Source organism: Paroedura picta, chromosome 5 (assembly GCF_049243985.1).
Source record: "Paroedura picta isolate Pp20150507F chromosome 5, Ppicta_v3.0, whole genome shotgun sequence".
Classification (NCBI taxonomy): Eukaryota; Metazoa; Chordata; class Lepidosauria; order Squamata; family Gekkonidae; genus Paroedura; species Paroedura picta.
Genome location: NC_135373.1, coordinates 126,129,757 through 126,150,775, shown reverse-complemented (window position 1 = coordinate 126,150,775; position 21,019 = coordinate 126,129,757). Strand labels below are relative to the sequence as shown.

The window sequence follows — 21,019 nt, the reverse complement described above, 5'->3', positions numbered from 1 at the left end:
CCTTACCGCTCTATCTGCTCTGTCTGGGAGCCGGCGTGATTTAGTGGCTAAAGAGCAGCAGACTCAAATCTGGAGATCTCGGTTTGATTCCCCACTCTTCCACATGCAGCAAGCTGGTTGACCTTGGGCTCCTCCCAGTTCTCTTAGAGCTGTTCTCACAGACCAGTTTTCTTAGAGCTCCTCCAGTCCCACCTACTGGGTGTCTTTTGTGGGGAGAGGAATGAAAGGTATTTGTAAGACGGTTTTGGGACACCTTGGAGTAGTGATAAGCGAGGTATAAATAACCAGCTCTTCCCATCTATCTAAAGAAGCGAGCGATGACTCCCCCCTGGCCACAAACATTGTCAGTCTTGAAGGGCACTGCTGGACTCTGGCTCTTTACTGCCACTCCGGACTGACCAACCTCGAGCTACTCAAATAAGCGAGTCCATCTGCGTTCTTGTGTTTTTGTTGTATGGAAAAGCCACGGCCGTCAGGAGTTGTCCTGTGTCTCCGGTCAAAACAAAAGTTTCCCCCTGCTAAGAGATCACCGTTTGAATGAGCTCAAAACGAAAGGGAAAGGGGGGGGGGAGTGGAAAACCAGCTGAAAGCGAGAGAAAAATCGGAAATACGGAGGGCGGGGGAATTTGGGGCCCCAGGAAGGAACTGAAGTCATAGCGAGGCATAGAGGCCAAAAAGGGATCTTTGCTTTGCCCCTCTGAAGCCAGCTGATGCTTTTGAGCAGGGGTAGTCAAACTGTGGCCCTCCAGATGTCCATGGACTACAATTCCCAGGAGCCCCTGCCAGCATTCGCTGGCAGGGGCTCCTGGGAATTGTAGTCAATGGACATCTGGAGGGCCGCAGTTTGACTACCCCTGCTATTGAGCAAGAACTTGCCGGGGCTAGCGATGGGTGACACAGCCCTTTGGCTGCACACAGGCGTGGAGATATTCTTAGCATCCTGCATCTCTCTCGTTGTGGGCCTCGTAATGCTTCCCCCCGACCCATGTACAGTAATCGAGCAGGGCTTGGTGGTTTTGTTTTGAGACGGGCCTCTTCCGTCGCAAGCCCTTTGAGTGTTCAGGCAGAGCTGCTTCTGCAGGTTCCTGCCGAACTGCCATCTCGCCTGGCCACGGTGGGATCCCTCCATGGAGCACCTTCTCTCTCAGAAAGGCTGAGGGGGAGCCAGGCCTGCTTGGGCAGACCCCTCGCCCGTCCCCTGAGAGTTCAACAGAGAAAGAGGGAACCTGTCCCAAGGCTATATCACTGTAATATGTAATTTATACCATTTTCCAAACAAATTAACAGTTTGACAATCTGTTATCCAATATTTAATCACAAAAAGAACCAACTAGATAAATAACGTTTTCAGTTGCTTTTCGTCGGTGGTTGTGTCCTCCTATGATTATTATGAAAGTTTTCCACTGTGAAAGGTTATTTTTACCAAATGACCTTAACTTGCTTATCTAATAATATGAATAGGCTCACCCATACCAGGGACGTTTTGGTAAAATTACATATTACGGTAATATAGCCTTGGGACAGGTTCCCTCTTTCTCTGTTCGCATCCCCTGAGAGTAGCAAGCACACCCCTTTCTCTCTTTTGTGGGGGGGGGGGACACACACAGCCCCTGCTCCCTGCTTCTGGAAGGGGAGAAAGCATTCTCAGCAAGCTCTTGTGTTCAGCGCTGCCTGCGCTGGATTCTGCTCTCCCTTCTCACGGCTAAGCCGAGAGGCCTCTCTGTCCCTCGGTGATAATACGAGGCCTTCAGCCTGGCAGTGGCCTGGAAGAGGACTCTTTCTCCCCCACCCCTGTAAACCGCACCTCTGCCTACGTTCCCCACCACTTCCCATCAGTCGAGACTCTCGTTGGCACGCCGCAGCCTCCGACAAACCGGCCGGCCCAACTTACTCTCTTCCTCCTCTCTCCGCAGGAGCCCAGCAACAAGCGCGTCCGGCCCCTGGCTCGGGTCACCTCTTTGGCCAACCTGATTTCTCCCGTCAGAAATGGTGCAGTGCGACGGTTCGGGCAGACAATACAGGTAAAGGAAGAGTCCACCAGAGACGCAGAAGGGGAAGGGGTGGGGCGGGGTGGGGGGCGCCGCCTGGTCGCAGCTGCCCTGCAGTAACCCCATAGGATGGGACAAGCAGAGGGGGTTCGCCATAGGCTGCCTGTGCACAGAGACCCTGGCCTTCCTTGGGACCAGCCTGCGCTGCTCGGGTCAGGGCTGATGGGGGAAAGTAGCATCCACTCATAGCTGGAGGTCCTAGGGCAGGGGGGGCCAAACCGTGGCGGGGGCCAAACTGTGACTACAATTACCATGAGCCCCTGCCAGCACATGCCCCTGCCTTAGAGTTTGCAAGGTCTGAGAGGTCAATAGAGGCCTGCCTCTGTGTAGTGGCTCTGGGCGTCCTTGGTCATCTCCCATCCAAGGACTAACCAGGGATGACCCTGCTTAGCTCCCGAGATCGGAGGAGGTTGGGCTATCCAGATCTATGTGGAGGGGAAGGAGGGGAGGGCGATAAACTGGTAGTTCCCGCAGAATTGAACTAACAAGCATATAGGAAGCTCTTCCACTGAGTCAGGGTCTCAAGTCAAGGCCTTTCCCATCCCTTCCTGCCTGGTCCTTTTAACTGGAGATCCTGGGGATTGAACCTGGGACCTTCTGCCCACCAAGAAGAGTCTCTGCCACTCAGCCAAGGCCCCTGCGTCATTTAGTTTTTTAACAGGCAGAAGGGGACAAAGTATCCAGATGGTGGGGGATCACTTCAAAATGCAGGGGAGACAGGGGAGGCAGAAGGTGTGGGCAGATCGGATCGTTCCTTCCTTGATTGTGAGCTATCGAAGAACCTCTCTGGGGAAGTTTATCTGCCTTTCCCCCTCGACCTTTAGGAAGTGGCTGGAGACAGTTTTATTAATTATTGTTATTGTTGTTCTTTATGAAATTTCTACAGCGCCCTCCCGGTATGGCTCAGGACAGTGTACGAGCAAAGTTAAAATCAGCAATCGTTAAGAACCAGCCCAATAGATCAACAGTTAAACATACAAAAATATAAGTAGCAAATTAAGAGCCAAGGCAGCCTCCAGATCTTCACTGCCCATAAAACTCCAGGCTGGGTGTCATTCAATGGTGTGGGTGTGTAACATGGCCTTTGATTACTTTCATTCTCCTGTTTATGGGCTGTCCTCAAGTTATGGCTCTAATGTGCTTTTATGGTTATTGTCTGTCTTGCAAGCCACCTGGGTGAACATAAGGTGAACAGGCGGTTTGAGTTTTAAATAAATAGCTCCAAACTCCTAGGTGCTGCAGCCCAGGAGGATTGGGGGTGGGAAGCCCTGGTGGTGAGCAAATATTTGGAATTCTATTCCAGGTGCAGAAGGTGGCTTTTCTCCAGCCCTCCTTGCCTGCCTCCGAATTTCTGACCGGAGCCCACTGTCCTAACAGCCTCTCCCCACATTCCCTGCGACCCTCCAAAAGGGTCACTGGGATAAAGGAGAGCTTGCAGGATTCTGTCAGCCTCTTGGACGCTGGGCGAGCTGCTTTTACGCGCACTGCATTGACTGCATCCCAGCCCTCTTGCATCTTCCCTGCGAGCGACCCATGAGCCCCCGCGACCCTGCATGGGACAAGCGTCTGCTGCCCCCACCCGCCTCTGGGAGAGCACTGTTGAGGTGCTGCCACAAATGCTTCCGTCTGAGGTTACCCCGTTGTTCGTAATAAGAACCTGACATCAGAAGCAGCCGGTCACGGGAGCTGCCCCTCTCCCAACTGTGTAAATACGGCCGGGTCTCAATCTGGCCCCGGTAGCTCCCTTACAGGCAAGCAGGAATGGCTCTCACGTGGCCCGGGCCTCATTAATGTCACTAGAGAAGAGAGGGTAGAGTTACGGCTATTTCTGCCCTTGAAACCAGATTCGCAGCCAGCCCCTTTTAGAATTAACCCAGGCCCTCGGTAGGGGAGGGGGCCAGCGGAGGAGCCGGGAGGACAGTTGCAGGTCAGATGCCTTTTGGGTGGGGGGCTTCCCGTGAGCGGGAAAAGACCCCTTGGGGGAGCAGAGGGCAAAGAGATTCACACAGGCTTGGGGAAGGGGTGATCCACTCACTCTAGGCGTTGGAGAACTATGATTCTTTTCCCCCCTGTTCTGCTCCAGCAGATCCCCTCCACACAAATCCCATGCAGAGCCAGCGTGGCCTAGCGATTGAGAGCAATGGCCTTTGATCCCCTACCCCTCCTCATACAGCTAGCTGGGTGACTTTGGCTAGTCCCAGTTTAGAATCATAGATTTGGAAGGGACCTCCAGGATGCTCTAGTCCAACCCCCTGTAGAATGCAGGAAATTCGCAACTCCCTGCCCAACCACAGGGACCCCGATTCCATGCCCAAATGAGGCCCTTAGGGCTGTTCTCACAGAGCAGTTCTCTCAGAGCTCTCTCAGCCCCATGTACCTCCCAGCCTGTCTGTTGTGTGGATAGGAAGGGAAAGCCAATTGTAAGCTGCTTTGAGACTCCTCCGGGGAGTCAAAAGCGGGCTGTTAAAAACTCGCTCCCCGTGTCGGCTGCGTTAAGCTGGCTGTGGGGTCACTTCATAGGCGTTGCACTGCATCATGGGTGCCGTCAGCCCAGGCTGTTTGCATAAAGGCGCATCCTTGTGCCACTAGCATGACCGCGATTTAGCCGCTTGGGTTAACATGAGACGCCGTTTGGAAGAACAGCTGCGCAGCATCTGCGGAAGAGCTTTAAAGTCACTACAGTTCGTAACCCCCTTTTTTTTCCCCTCCCTTTCTGTTCCGCACCACAGTCTTTCTCCCTCCGAGGCGACAGCAAATCTCCCAGTTGCGCCCAGAAGCCCTGCAGCCGCTCGGCCGCCCCAACGCCTCCCAAAAGAAGGAACAGCGTGCTGTGGTCGGAGACGCTGGATGTGAACATGAAAGAGACGCTAAGTGCCAAAGAGATCAAGCGCCAAGAGGTGGGTGGGAGAGAAGGAGGCCCGGCACAGTTCGGGGCAGGGCTGGATTTGAGTTTCTGACAGCCCGGCCTTCGTTTTTGGGGGGACGGGAATCAATGTTTCTAGCCCTCATGGTTTTGCCAGGGGTCTGAGCACCAGTGTTGCCTGGGGGGGGGGGAGTCGGCATCGCTGTTCAAGAGGTATGTCCAATGCGATAACCTCAAGTGTCCCGCCTTTTATGTAACTGCCTGCCTGCCTGCCTCCCCCTTGGGACAATATCCAGCAGACAGAAGTCTGGCGCTTAGAAGAAAAAATACCCGTTGAGCAGGTTCGTGCGGCACAAGGAAACCGCAGAAAACAGTTGATCTCAAAGGGGCGTGTTTCTTTGGTCCGCAACTGACTTGAACTTGGACAAAACAGTATAAAATTTGCCCTGTTTTCTTTTTAATTTTTTTATTATACAATTTTTATTTTTTTCATGAAAGATAGAACAGATATATAAAATTTGAGTTAGTAAACATCAAGTAAGTTATGCTCTACATCAGGGGTAGTCAACCTGTGGTCCTCCAGATGTCCATGGACTACAATTCCCATGAGCCCCTGCCAGCAAATGCTGGCAGGGGCTCATGGGAATTGTAGTCCATGGACATCTGGAGGACCAAAGGTTGACTACCCCTGCTCTAAGTATGTTTTGCTGTAAACGCCCTCCATGCAATATTCCACTTTAGTTTATCTTCTTAGGTAATTCAGATAAGGGCCCCGTTGTTCTTGAAAAACATCTTCTGTTTTTCCATTGACTGTCAATGTCAGTTTGGCCATTTTAGCACAATCTGCCAGTTTATTCAACCAATCCTCTATTGAAGGCAGTGCTTGGGCTTTCCATTTTTTTGGCCATAAATTTGCCTATTTTCAACCCCCTTGCTATGTGTCCGTGGTGCAGAATCATGTCCTCTGACACATGGCAGAGGCCTCGAGTCACAGTTTCCAATCTTCGCATGAGTTGGAAGCCAAGATTTCCCAAGTTCACAGCCAGGTCGATCTCGAGTGCTGCGTTTCCACTAGGCCAGGATCATGGCAACTGAGCCTCTTGCTAAGCTGGGCATCAAGAGTAACTGAAGGCCCTGAAGGTTTATGGTTAATTTTTATGGAAGCATTTGGGTAAACATCTCTGACCAAAGTGGGGAATTAGAAGAGCCAAGGGTCGTCCGCTGGAGTTTTGCACGGTCATATAATGCAAGTCGAAGTACAAAAGCCCTAATATTTAACTTGGCCTGGAGTCTTGGCTTCCGAACCTTTTGTGTCCCTAATGTGTACTTTTCTCAGCAATCACCGGTGCCCTTCCCTTCCAGTTGGCCATCAGGTCCCTGGGGGAAATGGCAAGTCAGCAGTTAGACCTCCCTCCTGGGGGGGGGGGGCGTGGAGGGGCCGAACCCCTGATCCGAAACGGCAGTGCAGATATGAGCCACACTGGGCTAAATTACGTACTGCTGCCTCAGCATAACTTGGCTGTGGAACAGTCAGAAAACTCCCTGGGCTGGGCGTGGGAGAATTTGGAACGTGTGTATATGTGGGCTTTCTGATGAAATAGCATTCTAAAAATGTCCCCAAACTTTGTTCCTCTGCTAGGCGATCTACGAACTGTCCCGGGGCGAGCAAGATTTGATTGAAGACCTGAAGCTAGCCAGAAAGGTGGGTCTCTCTTTCCCCTGCTTCTTCACTACTGCACCGTCCTCGTCCCCCTGAACCAGAGCCGGAGTCTGGCTTGAGCCCCGGACCCCCTAGCGGGGAGACTTCCATTGTGTTTTTTTCCATTCCGCAGCATGCTTATGGGGAAACGTGCTCCTTGTGGGGCAGCTTGGTTAGAGTCCCGCAGCAACTTTGCCTGAGAACTCACAAGTCAACATGGTGCCGTGGTTAACAGCGGTGGCTTCTAATCTGGAGAACCCAGTTTGATTCCCTGCTCCTCTTCCACATGCAGCCAACTGGGTGACCTTGGGCTCGTCCCAGTTCTCAGGGCTGTTCTCTTAGTGGCCTCTCAGCCCCACCTACCTCACGGGGTGTCTGTTGTGGGGAGAAGAAGGGAAGGGTGTTTGTCCGGCGCTTTGTGGACACCTTCAGGTAGTGAAAATCAGGGTATAAAAACCCAGCTCTTCTCTCCTCCTTCATCCTGGACATACTATGAAGCCCTGGATTGGAGAGCAACCAGCATTTTGGGGGCTAAACCTTTGAGAGTGAGCTGTTCTCTTCTTGCCTCTCCCTAAAGGTATGCAGCGATTGCATACTGCCCTTGATCGCTGCTAGCAGAGTGAAGCACATGAAACATTCCATGGGAATCCAGGATCGCAAGGGAATAAGCAGAACAGCTCCCCCCACAAGGAAGCTTCAGGGGGTGGCTGTGTTGGTCTGCAGCGGGAATACCTCGGTTCACGCCTGGGCTTGCTGACAGGGTGCTGCCTGGGCAGCTTCGGGGAGGGGGGGGGGGCTCTGGCTGAATGGAGGGCTCTGCAGGGGATTCAGCAAGGGGGCCCAAGAAAAGGAAGATCTGAGACGTGTTTCTGAATAGCAGCTTTCACCGCAGTGTGTACTTTGAGCAGAACCAAGTGGTGAAGCTTTGCTGAACGATATGTTGCAGGGGAAAGGTGTTTGTCTTCACCGGAAGCAGAAACCACACGGCATGCAAAATGACTCCCCAACTGAGCCAGCGGGCCTTGTGCTCAATGTCTTGTCACGGTCACAGGTGGACTCTTGTAGGACTTACAGCAGTGCTTTGGCTGCATTAGCTGCAATGAAGTTCAGGAATAGATCAGCCAGCCTTGATTTTATTTGGTCGCAGTAAATTCTTTATCGTGGCTACATAATGACTTTACACTGTCTAGTCCAGGGGTAGTCAAACTGCGGCCCTCCAGATGTCCATGGACTACAATTCCCATGAGCCCCTGCCAGCATTCGCTGGCAGGGGTTCATGGGTATTGTAGTCCATGGACATCTGGAGGGCCGCAGTTTGACTACCCCTGCTTAGTTGCTGAGAGGATCGATTGTTTGGTTGTGTGTTTGCAGCGGCCTTTGGCTACACACAATACATTTGACAGAAGGCCAATGTTTCCTCGCTGTCTGTTTGCCAGGCCTACCACGACCCCATGCTGAAGCTCTCCATCATGTCCGAAGAAGAGCTCACCCACATTTTCGGCGACCTGGACTCGTATATCCCTCTGCACGAAGGCAAGTCCTGGATGTTTTGTTTTGTTAAGCGGAATGCTCCGGCACCACGCTCCCCTCGGCCACCACGCCTGAAGTGTGTTACAAACCGCTCTGAAAAGAACCCCTATCAATCCTGGGCATTTATCCACCCGGTGATTTACGTGGCTCCGTTCCTCATTTTATCCTCGCCAACAACCCTGTGAGGTAGGCTAGGCGGGGAGTGCCAGGCCCAGATAATGTCACTGAGCAGACTTCACAGAAGACTGTGAGAGCCAGTGTGGTGTGGTGGTTAAGAGCAGCAGCTTCTAATCTGGCAAGCCGGGTTTGATTCTCTGCTCCTCCACATGCAGCCAGCTGGGGGACCTTGGGCTCGTCACATCCATGATAGTCCTGTTCTTACAGAGCAGTTCTCTCAGGGCTCCCTCAGCCTCCCCTCCCTCACAGGGTGCCTGTTGTGGGGAGAGGAACGGATGGCAATTGTAAGCCGCTTTGAGACTCCTTTGGGCTGTGAAAAGTGGTTTATAAACCCCAGCTCTTCTTCTAAATCCCTTTTGCCATTCGTAGTCTGGCCCGTGAGCCGCTGTAGTACACTGGCTCTCAAGCAGGCAGTCCAAAAGTCCTTGCTAACAAGCTGCAAGGTCATTTCACGCAGCCTGGGGGGAAACTGTCCCTGAAGGGACCTGATGCGGCAGCCTGCTAGGGCTGGCGTTGAAACTGAGAAGAAAGCCTGGCTCATCTGTGGCCGCAGAATAAGGCAGACTGCTCTTGCACCTAAGAGGGCCTCAGAACAGAGAGGGAAGGTTTGCTGCTGGCAGACCCAGTCGGCAGAGCTTTAGAAGTCCTACCTGGGGCCGTGATTCGGCAGTGCTCACCTGTGGGGATGCAGGGCTCTCGACTGGCATCTCCTGAGAACTCCCAGCGCCAACGTCCCCTCTGTTCTCCCTTGGCAGACTTCCTGGCCAGACTGGCCGAAGCGACGAGACCCGACGGGACGGTGGAAAAAATCGGACCCATCCTTGTCAAGTGGGTGAGTCCCTCCTGCCCGCTTCTCTCTGCCCGTTTTGGGGAACCTGGTCCCAGCTGCCTAGGTGGGGCTTGTGCTGCACAGCGGTCATTTTGAGCCCGAAACGGCTTCTGATTTCCATAAGGCTGCATGTGGTCCGGCGATTGGGGAACTAGAGCATCCAACACTTCCCCTGTTGGGGTCGTTCTAAGTTTTATTTGTTAAAACATCGAGGTCCGCCCTTTCCTTGCGGTGACGATAATGTTTCAAACCATCTCGCGTTCACACCCAAAATGCAAAGCAAACCTCAAATGCCCACTAATGTGATACACCTCAGCAACCTTACGGTCCTGCTAGCCGTCTTCCGGAGGGGGGTGGGGGTAACATTGTCCTGCCTTACAGCACTGTTGCGTGTGGATTACCAGGGATCCTCAACCTGTGGTCCTCCAGATGTTCGTGGACTACAATTCCCACGAGCCCCTGCCAGCAAATGCTGGCAGGGGCTCATGGGAATTGTAGTCCACAAACATCTGGAGGACCACAGGTTGAGGATCCGCGCTTTAGACGCATGGGCGCACTGTGCAGACGTGGCCTTGACAGTAACAAGGGCTGCGATGGAGCTGATCTTTTCACCACTGGGTTTTCCCTGGGAGACAGGGGGTGGTTACTGGAATAGAGCATCCTTTCTCAACTTCTTTGCCATTAAAAAACCCCTGAAGGATTCCTCGGGCTTCAAGAAACCCCAGCAGTGGTGTGATGGTGCAGAATACGGTTGGGAAGCAGAGCTGTGGACACGCCCACCTGAGGCTCCTCCCCTTCCCATCTCCTCCAGGCCCATCACTGGCCATCTGGGGAGGGGAGCGTGGTTTGACATGACCATAGAGGATCAGACCACCCAATTAATGTTTAACAAATTTTAAAAATATATTACAAAATTCGGGAAACCCTGGTTGAGAAAGCCTGGCTTAGATACACCAGCACAGACACAGTGAAAAGAACAGGATACAGGGAGGCACAGGGGATGCTTTGGCCTTCCCAGCTGTGAACCTCAGACGGAACGGGGCCGGAATATCCCTCCTCCCTTTGTTCCCTCCTCCCACGGCTGCTCTCCACAGTCGAATGAGCGCAGTTCCTCGCAGCGCTCACCCCTCAGACCGTATAGCAGCCCCCCGTTAAGGGAAAAGGGAATTGCCAGGCTCCCCCATTGCTTCCGAGGGGGACACCAACTGACGGTGGGTCTTTGGTTTTGCAGCTGCCGGGTCTGAACGCGTACAAAGCCTACTGCAGCAATCAGTTGGCGGCCAAGGCCCTCCTGGACCAGAAGAAGCAAGATCGGAGGGTGCAGGATTTCCTCCAGAGGTGCCTCGAGTCTCCCTTCAGCCGCAAGCTGGACCTGTGGAGTTTCCTGGACATCCCGCGGAGCCGCCTGGTGAAGTACCCTCTGCTCCTGAAAGAGATCCTGCGGCACACGCCCAACGATCATCCGGACGTCCAGATTCTGGAAAAAGCGGTGAGTGGCTCTGGGCTGCCTCCGCGGCCAACGTCGAGGGTGTGAAGAAGGCTCCCTGTGGAAATGCATAGCCGCTCTTGAGGGGTTGGTTAAGTTGATCGATCCCAGAAATGGACAGGCTGCAGGTGGAAATTTCTCCCCAGGGCGCATGCGTACACGCAGCATGGTTATCGCATAGCGTTGGGGAGGTAGTGATGGACACCAGCGTGTGCAGCTTCGTGAGGGTAAGAGGCCCGTTGTGGGCTTCCAGCCATGACGGCTGAAGAATTCCTGGGCAGTAAACTCCTGAATCCCAGGGGCAGGAGGACACATCCAGGGAAGGTCTGTGTCTAAGCCCTGTGGCTGGACCCCCAGAACTGGCTGGCCCCTGGGGGAGACGGGGGGGCTGGACTAGAGGGACCCTCCTGGGTCTGACCCAGCAGGGCTCTTCTGAGGGTCTTCTCAGGGGAAGGCCTCGGCCTCTCTGCCCTGTGGCTGGCCCTGCAGAGGAACTGGCTGGCCCCTGGGTGAGATGAGAGGCTGGACTAGAGGGACCCTCCCTGGTCTGACCCAGCAGGGCTCTTCTGAGGGTCTTCTCAGGGGAAGGCCTCGGCCTCTCTGCCCTGTGGCTGGCCCTGCAGAGGAACTGGCTGGCCCCTGGGGGAGACGGGGGGGCTGGACTAGAGGGACCCTCCCTGGTCTGACCCAGCAGGGCTCTTCTGAGGGTCTTCTCAGGGGAAGGCCTCGGCCTCTCTGCCCTGTGGCTGGCCCTGCAGAGGAACTGGCTGGCCCCTGGGTGAGACGGGAGGCTGGACTGGAGGGACCCTCCCTGGCCTGACCCCGCAGGGCTCTTCTGAGGGTCTTCTCAGGGGAAGGCCTCGGCCTCTCTGCCCTGTGGCTGGCCCTGCAGAGGAACTGGCTGGCCCCTGGGTGAGATGAGAGGCTGGACTAGAGGGACCCTCCCTGGTCTGACCCAGCAGGGCTCTTCTGAGGGTCTTCTCAGGGGAAGGCCTCGGCCTCTCTGCCCTGTGGCTGGCCCTGCAGAGGAACTGGCTGGCCCCTGGGTGAGACGGGAGGCTGGACTGGAGGGACCCTCCCTGGCCTGACCCAGCAGGGCTCTTCTGAGGGTCTTCTCAGGGGAAGGCCTCGGCCTCTCTGCCCTGTGGCTGGCCCTGCAGAGGACCTGGCTGGCCCCTGGGGGAGACGGGGGGGCTGGACTAGAGGGACCCTCCCTGGTCTGACCCAGCAGGGCTCTTCTGAGGTCCTTATCAGGGGAAGGCCTCGGCCTCTCTGCCCTGTGGCTGGCCCTGCAGAGGAACTGGCTGGCCCCTGGGGGAGACGGGAGGCTGGACTGGAGGGACCCTCCCTGGACTGACCCAGCAAGGCTATTTTGATGTTCTTATCAAACTGCTTGGCTTCAGAGTGAGACAGGATGTGGGATTAGATGGACCGCTGGTCTGATCCGGCAGGGCTCTTGTGACGTTCTTAGGAAGGCCTCAGCCTGTATGCCAGGGATGGCCAAACTGTGGCTCTCCATGGAACTCCTGCCAGCATGCTGGCAGGGGCTCATGGTAATTGAAGTTTATGGACATCTGGAGAGCCACACATTGGCCAACCATGCTCTCTGACCTGTTGGACATTGTGTGAGCCAGGATGCTGGACACTGGCCTGATCCAGCAAGGTTCTCCTGATATTCTCATGAAGGCCTCTGTGCCCTGTTGTTGGCCCTTTAAAAGGGGACCAGACATAGATCCTTAAACCTGGGGCCTGTCCTTCTTGATTCAGAGCGAGGAGGGGTCTGAGAACCATGTTCTGTTCAGCCGGGCAACGCTCTTTTCCTCGCCTGCACTGAGGGTTGAGACCACACCCAGGTTTCAGCCTCTAAGAAGCAGGAGGCGGGCAAACCTTCCAGGGGTTCTGATTCGCCGATGCCGTTGTCCGCAGATCTCCATAATCCAAGGGGTCCTGTCCGACATCAACTTGAAGAAGGGGGAATCCGAATGCCAGTACTACATTGACAAACTGGAATACCTCGACGAGAAGCAGAAAGACCCGCGGATCGAATCCAGCAAGGTGCTCCTCTGCCACGGGGAGCTGAAGAACAAGAACGGCCACGTAAGTCTGCCTTCTCCCACGGCGCCCGCCCGCCCTGTCCTGTTGATGTCGAGAATCGGAAAAGTGGTAGGGAGTCCAGATTGGCCAGCCTCTCCCTGGGGCGGGGATCCCCCAGGCCCCGCCCCAGCTGCTGATTGGCTGGCCGGCGGGGGCCTGAATGGCAGCAAGGAGAGGCCGAGGCGGGCCTTGCCAGCGATGTCACTTCCGCTGCCTGTCAGAAATGATGCCACTGGATTGCTGGCAGTGCCAACCATAAGCGTGTGCTGTGATTCGGGGCAACCGTCTCGGTGATCACCGAAGCCTGAGGCGGCCAGCTCTGTAGTGTGGAGAGGAGGGGCGGTGGTGGTGCGCCAGCCGGCAGCCGCATGCAGCTGCTCACTGGTGCACCCACCTCCTCTCCACTCTACAGAGCTGGCCGCCTCAGGCTTCGGAGATAACCGAGCCGAACTGCACACCCCTCGTGCCAAGCCCAGCCTCTCCCTGCCATTCATAAGCTCCTCCCACCCCCTGCCAGCTGCCGGGGGGGGCCTGAGGTTTGCGAATGAGGAGCGTCGGCTTCAGAGTTCCTCTCTGCAGCCTCTCGGTGCCGGATTTGGGGCCGAGCTTTCAAGGAGCCCATTATGAAACACCCCAGGCCAGACAGCCCTTTGAGACTCAAAGCGGGGCTGGCCTCCGTCCAGGTTTCAGGGGGTTGTGAAATAACAAGCTTAGAATGACCGTGACATGCGCTTGACAGTTGCTCGAAAAGCGTTTCCCGAGCATTCCCGGTGACGCAAGGCAGCCCTGAAGCTGTCCAGCGGGCACACCCGCTCCGGAGCCTAAACAGAGACGGTCTGCAGGTCTGAGTCTTAACGCAGCCGTGCTTGACGGCTTGGCTGGCGCTGCAGCTCGGGACGTAGAAGCTGGAAACGCCGAAAGGCTTCTTGGCCTGTTCTCCTGAGCAGGGAGCAAAACATCAAGCCGCAGTGACGGCATGACCCCGCCTCTTGGGCACCTGGAACTTACCTGAGGATAGAAAATGTGGATGGCAGAAGGCGTGCCTGGCCAAGCAGGAGCACAGGGGTCCCCCGTACGGTGTCCGTGGGCACCACCGCACTGGCCTAGTGCCCAAAGAAGGGGGAGGGGCCAGGTGGGGCTTTTGCCTCCAGGCTTCTAATTGGCCATTAGGGATTTGGTTGACTCTGCAGGGTTTAAAAACGGTGCTTCCGGCATCAGCTGCTGTCCCAGCACTGCGTGAACCAGGCTGTTTTCGGGCTCCTCCTCCGGCAGCCATGTTGTGACAGCCACGTTGTGGTTGGCTGAGCCATTTTGTGGCTGCCCCTGGTGTCCTCTGCCAGGATTTCAGAGGTGCTGGAACAGCTGTACCTCATCAGATGTTCAGAGGGGGGGGGGTTGTTTTCAGTCTCCCTCCAGTGACACCAAGAGGCAAGATTTAGATGGGTCCATGTGATTGTCCACCGGGGAGACTTGACAGAAGCAGCGGGTGTGAAGCTTTGGGGCTCAGGTGCCCCAGCCCCCTTGAGTGTAGAGGCCGCTTTAGGATGCCCTGTCTGTCCCCTTTATGCCATGTTCCACCCCCACCTCCACCCCGTTCACGTGGATATGAGAACTGCTTTCAGAAGTGATGTCTTGATGAGAAAATTCGATAGCTGCAGAACAGTTGTGGTTGTTGCTTTGAGTTTTGCTGTCTGCTTTTGCTGGTCGCAGTGCTTCAGGGTCCAGGGTGGGAGCCCCACAGTGTGAGACCCTCCCGTCCCGAGAGACTGGGATGGGGTCTGGTATCTGCTTGCCGTCTTGCGCCTCCTGCTCTCCGGAACGCTGGTGGCCACAGCCGGGTATTAGTGGACTGGCCAAGGGCTTCACCGGAGTCTCCTTCTCTGTCCCCCCCCAGAAGCTCTACGTCTTCCTCTTCCAAGAGATCTTGGTTCTGACTCGGCCCGTCACACGGAACGAGCGTCATTCTTACCAGGTCTACCGCCAGCCGTTGCCCGTGCAGGACCTGGTTCTGGAGGACTTGCAAGATGGCGACGTGAGGATGGGGGGGTCCTTCCGGGGGGCCTTCGGCAATTCCGACAAAGGTAAGAAGCAGGTCTGCCTCCCCGCTTTCCCAGCTGCCCCTTCTGCCGCAACCAGAGACTGAGATGCATCCATCCCTTCCCCCTCAATCCAGAGCACCAGGCTGGTCTGGTGAATATTTCAGCATCTCTGCTGATGGCTCAGGGCTCGTAAAGTTGCAAGGGTTTTGCAAGTCTTTTGTCTACGGCACCGAATACTCCGCGTGTGGCGGGATCTGCCCCCTCCCCTGTTTTTTGAAGCTGTCTTAGGCTGCCTTCTGGCGTTTTGGGGTGTCCCTTGTCTCCCTCATGCACCCCCCCCTTTTTTTCCTTCTTCTGCTCTTTCTTGTGGGAGAGGAAAGGGAAGGCAACTGGAAGCTGCTTTGAGACTCCTTCGGGTAGAGAAAAGCGGCATATAAGAACCAACTCCTCCTCGTCCTAGCTTCTTCCTCTTCCTCTTCTTCCTCCTCTTCCTCATCATCATCATAAGGCTCCAACCAGGCGTGAAACGGCTCCTCATCCGGCACAGCTGGGCAGCAAAGTTAGGGCTCAACCAGGCAAATGAAGTCTCTCACCCAGGGGGCCGTGACTCAGAAATTGGGCCTGCAGAAGGTCCTTGTTTGGCACCTTTAGTAAGGATTTGGAGGAAACCAGTCTAAGTAGACAGTGCTGACTTGCTTGTTTGCTTCACGTCTAACCCCCACTGTGTTTGATGTCAAACCTTCATTAGCCGCTCTTCTTCTGCTTTATGGGAGGCGGCTTCTGTGAGAGCCACAATCTGGATTCCACCGTCCTCAGACCCGCCTCCTCACGTGTGCCTTGTGTCTCCTGCTTTTGCAGCCAAGAACATCTTCCGCGTCCGCTGCAGGGACCCCTCCCCGGGCCAGTCCCACACGCTGCAGGCCAACGACATCTTCCACAAGCAGCAGTGGTTCAACTGCCTCCGCTCGGCCGTGGCGCCCTACCAGTCGGCCGTGGCCCCCGCGGAGCCCAAGGAGCTGCCCGAACTCAGCGAAGAGGCGGAGGAGAACAGCCCGGACGGCTCCAGCGCCAAAATCCAGCGGCGGCAGTCCACGCTCTCCCACATGGAGCTGGACGAGAACGGGGCGGAGGCCGGCTCCCGGATGGACACGAACGAGGAGGCCAAGCCCGCCAGAACCTTCCGGATGCATTCCGGGCTCCGGAGGACGAGGGAGAAGGCCCAGCTGAGCAGCAAGCGGAAAGAGACTCTGGTGTGAAGCAGCCTCTTCGCCACTGTTAATTTATAAATAAAGTGTACATTTCCTTTTCCTGTCCTGTGAGGGATGGCAGGGATCGCTCTTCTGAAAATATGTAATTTTTGTTTTCGTTGTGGGTGTTTTTCCACGGATGTCCCCCTCCCCCTTTTATGGCAGCTACGGTTCTCAGCAACCATCGTTGAACTGGAGTCTGGTTCGGGTAGGAAGGGAAAAAATAAGGATAGCGGTTTTCTTTCCCCCCGGTGGGGGGAGTGGATCACATCGCAGCCGAAGACTCGAGACGGTTCTTGAAAGTGTTACGGGGTTATCCGGGGAGCCGGAGGCGTTTTGGAGCAGGCTGTAGTGGTCGTTGCAGGTTCGTTTCCCAAAGGAAGGAGAACAGCTCAGATCAGCTTTTGGGGATCTCAAATTTGAGCCTCTGTAGCAGGGGTAGTCAAACTGCGGTCCTCCAGATGTCCATGGACTACAATTCCCAGAAGCCCCTGCCAGCATTCGCTGGCAGGGGCTCCTGGGAATTGTAGTCCATGGACATCTGGAGGGCCGCAGTTTGACTACCCCTGCTCTGTAGTTTCCGGCATGCGATAAGGTAGTAATCTGCACACTTATCCGCTTGATCCGGAGCGGAGTAATGAAATGCAGTGTGATTACTCTGGAGGAAGCGGCCTGTTATTTCCTGAAGCAGCCTCCTGCGTTCAGCAGGGTTTTTTTGTTTTGTTTTACTGACTGGAATTCTGTCTCTCCGTTTTGTTATTTGTTGTACATTCCTCGTGTGCATTGACACTACCTGCCTGGTATTTAATCTTTTTTTATTATTATTATTATTGCTATTATTTGAATAAGTTTGTGACCGTTTCTTTTTTTGTACTTTGTCAGTGTGTTTCTCAGTTTGGGTTCTTCCCCCCCCCCCCCCCTTTTAAGTACTTGACGGTGTGCGTATGCGAGTTTGTCGTGTGAATTGAAAAGCCAATTCCAAACTTTTACCGGGTGAAGCAAAGCCATAAAATTTGTGAGCCAATGAGAAGCGGCGGAGCCACGTCCCCACCTTCCAATTGGTCCGGAGGGACTGAACCTGTAAGGCAGGTCTGGGCTGGGGGAGGAGCCAATTTGTCAGACCTCCCCCCCCCTCTGCTTAAAGCAGGGGAAGTCAAACTGTGGCCCTCCAGATGTCCATGGACTACAATTCCCAGAAGCCCTTGCCAGCATTCGCTGGCAGGGGCTTCTGGGAATTGTAGTCCATGGACATCTGGAGGGCCACAGTTTGACTACCCCTGGCTTAAAGGGACAGGGGCACCCCTTGGGCCAGCCAGTGGCAGTTCCAGTGGTGGGCTCTGCCGTCGTAGCATTTGGGATGGCCACAGCCAGCCTGCTGGAGCGGGCTCGTGTTCTCTGAACTACTGAAAGGGAACAGCAGCGGACAGGGCAGAAAGAGTCTTAGGAAGGTCGCAGAAGGTTTAGGCAGAGAGAAACTAGACCGTGAAGAACGCAAAGGAATGAAGTTGTTGGGTAGGTCACGAAACGGCCTACGCTGTTGGAAGCTAAGGAGAAAAGCACAGCAGTATGTCGTAGGGAGGGTTTGGGGAGAGGTAGTGGTAGAGCAGCGGGGAGCGGGAAATGGAAACGTCTAAGCAAATTTGCAGTATTTGTGGCGGGAGCCTTTTCTTTCGGGAAGGGCGTCTTCCCTTTATCGTGTGGCCCTGAGCTGTCCTCGTAACGCAAGCACCTAATGATGGCCACCCCTCGAGCGCAACCAAAAATTGCCCCCAGGGGGAAAGGCAGCGGGGTGGGAGGCTGCCGGTGCCGTTCTGGAAAGCAAATGTATATAGACAGCAGCCAAAGCCAAGCGGGTCTCTGTAAAGGTCTCTCTGTACAGTGTCCATACCGGAGTACAATTAAACTCTTTCGGCAAAAGTTCTGGTGTTGCTTTCTTGATGTGGAGAAGGGATGACAATCGGAGTTCGGTTCAGCGTTTAGGTCCCTCCCCCCCAAGGGAAACCCACAAAGAGAGAAAACTTTACCATGGCCCCAGAGAAAGGGCAACCCTATAGAAGAGTGTAAGAGAAGCCATGTTGGCTCGGGCCAATGGCCCATCTGGTGCAACACGCTGTGTCACACAACAGCCAACACTCCCATGCTACAAGGGCCAGGACTTCAGAAGGCCTCCCACTCCTGCCCCCCAAGCGTCACTGCCCCGAACATGAGAGAAACCATGTTGGATCATCCAGCCCAATCGACAGTGGGCCACACAGTGGCCAAAACCCAACTTCCTGTCTGACAGCAAGGCCTTAAGAACGTGAGAGATGCCATGTTGGGCCATCCAGTCCAATACTCTTGTCACACAGTGGCCAAAACCCAGGAATGATCCCCACCATCACCTGTGCAGAGAATAACATACAACAAAATCAGAGTCCTGTAGCACCTTTAAGACCAACAACGATTTATTCAAGGTGTGCACTTTCAAGTGCAGGCACTCTAGGTTAAATACCTTCTCCTTGGAGGCTGGGAGAGGTGATGCCCCTACGGGTCAAGCCAATATCCTGGGGTCTCCACCCCCCTTGCACCCTGCAGCCACTAAGCCAGCCCTCCAGAAGTTGCTAGAAGGTTCTGGAAAGCTGCTTCCATGCCCCCCCCCCCGGTTTACATCAGCAGGAGTGATTTCTTCCTTCGGCCTTCAGGTTAGGTCAATTCGACAAGCAGAACAGCCAGACTAGCTAGGAGGATCTTCCTTCTACCGGCTCATGGGAAGCTGCATTCCAAAAGACAGCCAAGTTGTTCTCTCCAGCAAGCCAGGCCCCGCCGATTCAGAAAACAATTCCGAAAAATGCAAAAACCTGATCCAGTTCCTACTAATTTGTTACCCCTCACTCTATCAACCTCTCCGCAACAGCCCTTTGGGTGCTGCTGGAGATGGACGAGGACACCGGCCTTGAAACTTTTCTGTGCTAGAAGGAAACCAGCGGGCTCGTTCTTTCCCAGTGTCCTGGGAGCACACGGCTCACAACTTCATCCCCCCTTGCTTAAAAATTGCAACCAGCTTGTTCTCTTCAAAGCAAGGCCTGGGTTTTCAGTCTGGCTGTCTCAGGCGCCTCTGCACACATCAGGCAAGGGAAAATTTTTTACAATAACAAAAGAAGGGGGGGGGATGGATAATGGAAGCTTAATCATTCTCAGCTGTCAGACAGCTAAATGTCAGAAATTCAGACTGTGTGTAACACACCAGAGGACCCCATAAAGGGGTCTTGGTAATTATTAGCTCTTTGGGTTTTAGCTGGGCAGTGACCCGGCTTTGCCTTTTGGAGAATGGAGAATCTCTGATGTTCATCAACATCAAAGCCCAGATTTTCTTTGATTTGATTTGAGTCTGACAAGATTTGGGAGGCAGGGTATAAGCTTTCAGGAGTCTCTTCAGAGGGTAGCCATGTGTTGTCAGAGTTCAAACACGCAAAGAGGTCAGAGCACCAAGCTGCTTAGGAGAATAAAGTCGTTTTATTAAGAAGAGAAACAACTTTGTAAAGAGAGAGGTGAGAGATAGTCCTAACTGTCTAACTGACTAAATTTTTCTGGAGGCAATCAGGGAGGAAGTCTGCTCCAAGTGTCCCAATCAGCCAATAGGGACATAGGAGGAGAATAGGGACATAGGCATTTGGTTGAGGCGAACACAGGCAAAATATGACATCAGAAACGTGCCAGAATTACTCTGACCTATAGGTCCAGGGCTGGAGCACTCAATTGGTTTCATACTATAAAATTTTAAATTGCTGTTCATAAATGTTTTCTATCTACTTTGTAGAAGTTTTCATTGATGTTAGCCGCCCCGAGCCTGTTGCCAGGGAACAGCAGCTAATAAATCTAAATAATAATGATAATAATATTTGAAAAATAGCAGGAAATTCTTCATCTAACTATGCGATAAACACATCTCCTCGTCACGTTCTGTTCCATCCTGCACACTACAGGCCTTTCATGTTCCATGTCAAGTCTGCGAGGAGAATTGCTAGTCCAGTCACACCCTCAGATCAACAAGATTTTGGGAGAACAACAAGATTTTCGGTGGGTCGAGTTTTTACCTCTCACAAAGGTGATTAAGAAGAGCGGTGGTTTCTAATCTGGAGAACTGGGTTTCATTCTCCCCCTCCTGCACATGCAGCCAGCTGGGTAACCTTGGGCCAGGCACAGTTCTCTCAGAGCTCTCTCAGCCTCAGCTGCCTGGGTTTGGACTGGCAGGGCCATTGGCCTGATCTAGCACAGTTTCTCTTACATTCTTAATCATCTATGTTCAAGGACTGGGCAGCAGAATGGAATGGGCCTTAATTCCGTCTTGCAATCCTCCAGGAGCTGTCCTTGCCAGATGAAATCTTTGCAATCCTACCCCCTCATCCCCTGCTTGTGGCCGGGGGCAGCTGGCAACCCGAATTATAGCCCCTTGAAGCCCTTCCCTCCCCTAAACCTTCCTCAGGTTTCACCCTCATCATCTCCAAGTATTTGCCAAGCCATGGCCAGGAACCCTGGAGGGACCTCAGCAAGGCCTAAGGCCACAGAGTCCACCCTCCAGAGCAGCCAGCTTCTCTGAGTGAACTGGTCCCTGTCTTCTGGAGATTACTTGCAATTCTGGGAAGTTTCTGGGTCCCACCTGGAGATTAGACAAGAAAGAAGGAGGTGTGTGTGCACAGACAGAAGACAAAATGCAGAAGGTACTCCAAGGAGACCTCTGTGCACACAGGTTACCTTGGAGTACCCTGTCTCACCTGGAGGCTGGCAACCCGAGCTGAAAGAGGGGAAACAAGCAAGAGCGGCCCAAATCTGCTAACTGAGCGGGACTGTAAACACACAAAGCTGATGTCCTTTTCCTTGCCGACCTTCCGGATGCCCAGTTGGGAAGACTGCCGTCGTCCAGGAGAGCCTTGGAAATCTCCCAGGATTACAGCAGATCTCCAGATTACAGAGATCAGTCCCCCTGGAGAGAATGGCAGCAGGGAAGGGGGCAGGGCATGGTCCCTGCGG

At 54.2% G+C, this 21,019-nt stretch overlaps 1 protein-coding gene across 2 annotated transcripts in view; it reads left to right on the top strand.

Moving 5' to 3' along the window:
• Window positions 1–17,929, top strand: part of NET1 (neuroepithelial cell transforming 1) — a 90,800-nt gene extending 72,871 nt beyond the window's left edge. For both annotated transcript variants that reach the window (XM_077340378.1, XM_077340379.1), the window contains 9 exons: window positions 1,914–2,021; window positions 4,778–4,945; window positions 6,551–6,613; window positions 8,047–8,143; window positions 9,073–9,149; window positions 10,378–10,635; window positions 12,559–12,729; window positions 14,621–14,807; window positions 15,624–17,929. In XM_077340378.1, the coding sequence (XP_077196493.1) occupies window positions 1,914–2,021; window positions 4,778–4,945; window positions 6,551–6,613; window positions 8,047–8,143; window positions 9,073–9,149; window positions 10,378–10,635; window positions 12,559–12,729; window positions 14,621–14,807; window positions 15,624–16,021 (1,527 nt within the window). In that variant the 3' untranslated portion in view covers window positions 16,022–17,929. The remainder of the gene's footprint in view (window positions 1–1,913; window positions 2,022–4,777; window positions 4,946–6,550; window positions 6,614–8,046; window positions 8,144–9,072; window positions 9,150–10,377; window positions 10,636–12,558; window positions 12,730–14,620; window positions 14,808–15,623) is intronic.
• The last annotated feature ends 3,090 nt before the right edge of the window (window positions 17,930–21,019 follow it).